We start from the raw sequence: 6,118 nt of genomic DNA, 5'->3' as shown, positions 1-6,118 counted from the left end.
GGAAATGGTCTTTTGTGTGTATAGAAAATGTTTTAGATCTTTGAGTTCAGCTCATGAAAAATGGGAGCAAAAACAAAAGTGTTGCATTTATATTTTTGTTCAGTGTATATCAGTGTGGTCCAAAGTGGGTGGGCTGACATTGCCATCTCTTGTAGTGATGTGCTTGTGTTGTGTCCACACTAGCACAACTGAGTTGTTTAACAATATTGCTGAACATAAAGATTGTCATAAATTCTGACTCAGTCAACAGGGAATCCAAAGAATGTGTATATAGGGATACAAATGAAAGCAGATACTGTATTTGGATGTTGAATGCTGCAGTAATGACAACAGGGTTCACAGCAGACAGCAGGTTTTCAGCAATGCTCGCTGCATCTTGCCTTTTTGTTGTTGTTGTTGTTGTTGTTGTTGTTGTTTTGCAACATCAATCAGAAATACATGCTAATGTTCCAGCTGCAGTCAGCTGTCAAAGCAAAATCAGAACAGAGGACATGCATAAACATTTTTTTTAAATTACATATACATTTTAAATGCATACAAGATGCCACATCAATATTTTTCACAGGCTGCATTTTAGAATTTGCAGTCCAATTTTTGTTTTGTGTCATGTATACATCTTTAATTTTAAAATACTTGTATTGTTTTTTCCAATACATATATGTTACACACCTTTTCATCCTGATATCCCTCTGATCAGACATCCCTTATTTTCAGTTATGATACTCTATATGCTTTACAGCACACTGCATCCAGAAAAAAACTAAGTGAAGGCAATATGTCATTATTATCGTCCACATTTCATGATTATAAAAATAAAGCTTTTATAATTATGAGATCCATATCTCATCAACCAACAATTACCAACTTTCATCCAGGAGGCTGGTGTTCACTTCCTGTAAGATTGTAAAGCCAAACCCTGTTCTTTTTTCCTACACCCAACCACATGCATGCGTTGGCTAAACAAAACTATGTGCGTTTGTTGTTGAAGGACAAAAACATCAATGTACGGTGTTATACCAATGTAGTGTGTTTATTTTAAAAGAGACTGGATGAAAACTGTACATTTCCTGTGAAAACAGAAATGTATTTTAAAAACACAATGTATGTGACAGTAGACCAGAACGTCAACAACCAATGCACCCAGGGTATCATGCACATCATATCTCGACATGAAAAATCCATGACCAAACATCGATATGTGACAAGGTCGGAGTGAGAATGTATTGAATGACGGGAAACTTATCTCATAGTTACGCCATTACATAATTATTATGTCATTATTACAGGATAACTATCTTATTGTTATGAGTTATAGATCATGGTATATAGGGGATATGGATTGTGTCATGCCAAAATTCTCATCATGCATAATTATGGCATAATATGCGTAATAATAATATTACTGCTTAATTTTGACAGAATAAGGAGATCTTTTTCATAGGTAAAAGATCTCACAATCATGAAGACAATCTAGTAATATGAGATACAAATCTTATAATTACAGAAAACTTTGTCCAGTCTTTATGCAAAAGAAAACATCATTCTTGATTATATTTTGTATTATTAATCTGAATCTGCAAAGTAACTAAAGGTATCAAATGAATGCAATGGAGTACAAAGTGCAATATTTCTTTCTGAGATGTAGGGGAATATAGTAGCAGAACATGAGTAGTACAGTACAGTACATGAATAGATGTACTTACTGTAGTTAAGTACTAGAAAGTTACTTCCCATCCCTGTTTATGAGGTAATATAATGTATATACATAATGATATACTTATGTAATATAGGGATATCATTACTGCAATGGACCTTATTATGAGATAATTACGATCTACAATGCAATGCAGTGCAATGCAAATGCAATGTGCTTCTTTATATTTTCATATGCTACATAGTTTACATTCATTTTCTTGCCCAGCTGCTGTGTAGCACAACCTAATTGCTACAGATACATTTCTGCTGTAATGACTCTGTTTGCCCAAAGGGATCAATAAAGTTACACCTTGCCATGTATGATCTAATTGTTGCTGTTGTTACCTGACAAGCTTTATATGCACAAACACACTTATTCAGTGGGCTTTGATGTAACATCGTGTCATGTTTGTCTCTGCCTCCCTGCAGGTTCACGTGGGCACCTCCCATCAGGAACAAAGGGTTGTCGGATATATCACGTGTACCCACCTCCACGCCATAGAAGGTACCATTACATGATCCTCTTTCTCTCTCTGTCTTTTCCTGTCTCCCAAACACACATATACACAAGTAAATGCACACATGAATATATTGATATGATTTCAATGACATTGCTTTTCATTTCCATGGCTGCTTTATACTAAGAGTGGAGAACATCTCAGCTCTGTGTATGAATGTGTGTGTGAGTGTGTCTCACTTCAACAGCCAGATAGTACAACCACCTAGCTACACACACACACAGCCCTGTATGTACGTGTGTGTTTGTATGTCCAGATAGCTGGATAAATGGGCGCATGAAAACCTCTGCGTGCCTCCTCCTGCTGTTCCCATGGCGACTAGCTCAAGCTGTTTACGGCGTCACAGCCCTATTTATAGCATCTGGTCAATGCCTCCCTCATTTTTTGTCAAAGACACGTCTCCCCCCCTTTGCCTGCTATTCTGGGCTCCTCCTACGCTTCTGTAAGGCCTAAATATAGCAGTGCCAGGGCTGTTTCTAAAGATACATCAAACATAAAGCTTTTTGGGGGGAGGGGAGTAGGATGAGGGGGTAAAACAGGGAGAAAAAATGGGGAGGAGCACAGAGACCTGATTCTTTTCTGAGAGGAAGGAGTTGTTCATTTGTAATCTTTACTGCTTAAAGGGAAGATGCATGATGCAGTGTTGATGTCGTATGCTGTAAAGCCCTCTGAGGCAAATTGTGATTTGTGATATTGGGGTTTATAAATAAAATTGATTGATTGATTGATTGATTGATTGATTGATTGATTGATTGATTGATTGGTTCAATACACAGAACAAATATAGAAGTTAAAACTACACTGACTGTCAGTGGTAAACAACAGGATTGGATTTGCAAGTCCAGTGTGTGACATGTTTCTGTATTGTTGTGTGCTGTTTTTGACTGAGTGTGTGCTGCCAGTAGCCTTGGCAGTACTAGCAACCAAGGTACTAAGGGTTTTATCAAAGTGTTTTCTTTTAAATAGAATTTATTTCAGTCTGTCAATAATTGCACATTAAGTTAAAAATATCATGGCCTGTCTGCGGGTTCTCATAAGGCTTTACACACATTTTTCATAAGGATAATGTAAACAACTGCTGTATTCGCTGTGTTTAAGTGGTTTACTCATACGACATATTGTTCAAAAGCTATGCTCCTTGTTGCGTAAGGAGAAGGTGTTTAGCCCCAGTTTGGATTTCTCCCCAAAAGAGTGTCTTTATGAAAGATACAATTTCACGTCACACTCTATCATTTATCTAACAATCTGTTCCACTGTTATATCAAATATTACACATCGTGGAATTACGTTATCATCAGAGCAAATTTTATGCATTGCCCTTTGATTCTTCTGCAGTGACAGTTTTCTTTATAACATCAGAGACAATGAATACATCAGCAAAACAGCGGTTTGTCAGGCAGTAAAGTGACTCTGGCTCTGAAAGGACCTTTGCTTTATGCAACATGTAACAAGTTTTCTGGTGCTGAGAGTAGTTGATCCACAGGTAGCATCCTCCAAAGTCTCAAAAAGAAGGCAGTATTGCTCATCTGCATTTGGAGAAGCTAGTGGAACAAGACTGTTAGTCCATAATTCATCTGTATAGTTACTAAATAACTAATCATGCTTATTACTTTGGCACTCGAGGATTTTTTGTTGAGTTAAAAAGTAAAAAATATTGTGTTATTTAGCTCTAAATAAACATCATCCAAGGCAAGTCTTCCTCACTCAGAAGTTTTGACACACACAAAGCCAAGCTGAAACACACACACACACACACACACAGGCAAATGTACAGCAAACACACCCCCACAACCCCCAGCTTCATCTAAATGATTCAGTAACACAAAGAAAAAAAAAACATTACATTTCATATTTGAGTTGGAGCTGAGAGTAATCAAAGCCAAAGCCACCTACTCACCCACCAGTATCTTGACACCTCTTTGTTTCTCACACTTTACACTATGTGGCTGTTATTTCTCTCTCACACGCTCTTGCCTGCCGCCTCCTTCTAATCACCTCCCCCTTCTCTCTCTACGTCCAATTTATCAGATGTACTGGCAGGGCTGGACAGAGGAAAACACTGCCAAAACAAAATAGCACCACAAGTGACTTGATATAATGCCACTGACAAGATGCCTTTAGTAACATAATAGATACGGTTCATAGCTCAGTAAATAATTGACATGAGGAAATTCAATTCAATTCAATTCAATTTTATATATAAAGCCCAATATCACAAACCTCAGGAAGAGCAACTGAGGAGGGATCCCTCTTCCAGGACGGACAGACATAATAGATGTCGTACAGAACAGATCAACATAATAAATTTACAGTAATCTGTATGACAAAAACAGATGCTGAAACAGATGCTGACGTAGCAAGATGGCGGGCTGGTTTGAGCCTGCAGAGCGTTGCTAACATTTACTTCGACAAAAAGTTCTTAGTAATTCCTCTGAAAAGCTTGACTAAGGGTGATAAGAGACTAAGCAGCACGGGGAGCAAGCGAGTCCTTTGGTGTAATTGTAACTGCCTCATATTTGAATAAAACGCACATTTGTAGCCTACGAGGAAGCGGTGGAGGGATGGCGTCTGCGCCGCGCGGTGGCAAAACAACTCGCTCTAACCGAAGAAGCAACCCGAACCCCAGAGAACCCAACAAGGTATCGACTCCTCCCGGGGGGTGTCAACTTGTGCCACTGACGTCGACACGTCGACAAATCAACTTTTCTGTTAAAGCCCTACTGAACACTATAACAAACAGATGTGGCTATGAGGTTTTCCAGGTCAGATGTAAAAGACTAAGGACAAGGCTTTCAAAGGAATTATAATCTAGTTTAGGTTTAGGGCTGATTAATAAACTAGAGCTAAAAATGGCTGCAACACCCCCTCCTCGGCCGCTGCCTCAAGGAATGTGGGTATTATTATGACTGCCAATTATTTACGAAGCTCACATTGCTTGCTGGACACCACCTGGACAGCCAGCGATTGAATGATGACATGCGGCTAAACATCTCATCAGTGGTCAGATTTTGGAGGGGTCCAGAGAAAACTAGGGGGTTTTATTAGTTCTATTCCTGTAAGTAATTCACTCTTTCTCACTGTAATGCATAGTAAACCTACATTACTTTTTTTTTGTCTTTTGCACTGTAAACCCCAGTCCATCCATGACACAAAACTTTAATGTGAAGTCTACACAGATGACACTCATTCCTTGTGAGCCTGACATCATTTTTTTATGTTAGGTCAACAATTGACTTGCCGACTTGAGTTTTTAGTTAATTTGACAAAAATTTATAAAGCCAATTTCACATAATTAGTTTAAGGCCAATGAACAACATCATCATAGTGCACTTAACATATTGTGGCATGTTGGGGCTAAATGGGTGGAGTTTCCCAGCATGCCATCAGACTATGGGCTCTAGTTTCGCAGACCGGGCGAGGCGGGGGTGCAGCGCACCTGCGCTTCGCCAACTGCGTCCCTCCTACCTGTGCAAGTTGGAAAGAGGGAGGAGAGAAGGCGTGGAGTGGGTTTTACACGGCCGATTCACATCACACCAACCAAATGAGCCCCTCTTCTCGCCCTTAAATGCGCCGCGCGAAGGCGTAATGAGAGTTTACTCAATTCGCCATGGCAGAAGACAGCAGCAGCGTCAGACGGCCAAACTTCTCCCAGGAGGAAACTGATGTTTTGGTCCGGGAGGTCCAAGCTCGCAGTGTCTGAATATACGGAACTGTGAGCAGACCTCCACAGGTTGATGATGCAAAGAGGAGGTCACCACAATTGTAAATCAATGTTGCGTTTCTCTCGTGCACGTGTACTCTCTCTCTTTCTCTGTCGCAGTCTCACTCTGTTTCTTTTCTTTTGACTTTTCTAAGATGACAGATGCTGAATATATACTCCCTATCTGATGCTGTGGCTGTTTGTG

At 39.6% G+C, this 6,118-nt stretch overlaps 1 protein-coding gene across 1 annotated transcript in view; it reads left to right on the top strand.

Moving 5' to 3' along the window:
• smpd3 (sphingomyelin phosphodiesterase 3) overlaps window positions 1-6,118 on the top strand; it is a 64,124-nt gene that overhangs the window by 33,153 nt on the left and 24,853 nt on the right. Inside the window, exon 4 of the mRNA XM_050072227.1 lies at window positions 2,125-2,200. Within this exon, the coding sequence (XP_049928184.1) occupies window positions 2,125-2,200 (76 nt within the window). The remainder of the gene's footprint in view (window positions 1-2,124; window positions 2,201-6,118) is intronic.

The sequence above is a fragment of the Epinephelus moara genome, chromosome 20 (genome assembly GCF_006386435.1).
Source record: "Epinephelus moara isolate mb chromosome 20, YSFRI_EMoa_1.0, whole genome shotgun sequence".
NCBI lineage: Eukaryota > Metazoa > Chordata > Actinopteri > Perciformes > Serranidae > Epinephelus > Epinephelus moara.
The sequence above is the reverse complement of the archived record's forward strand: the minus strand, read 5'-3'. Positions and strand labels throughout refer to the sequence as shown.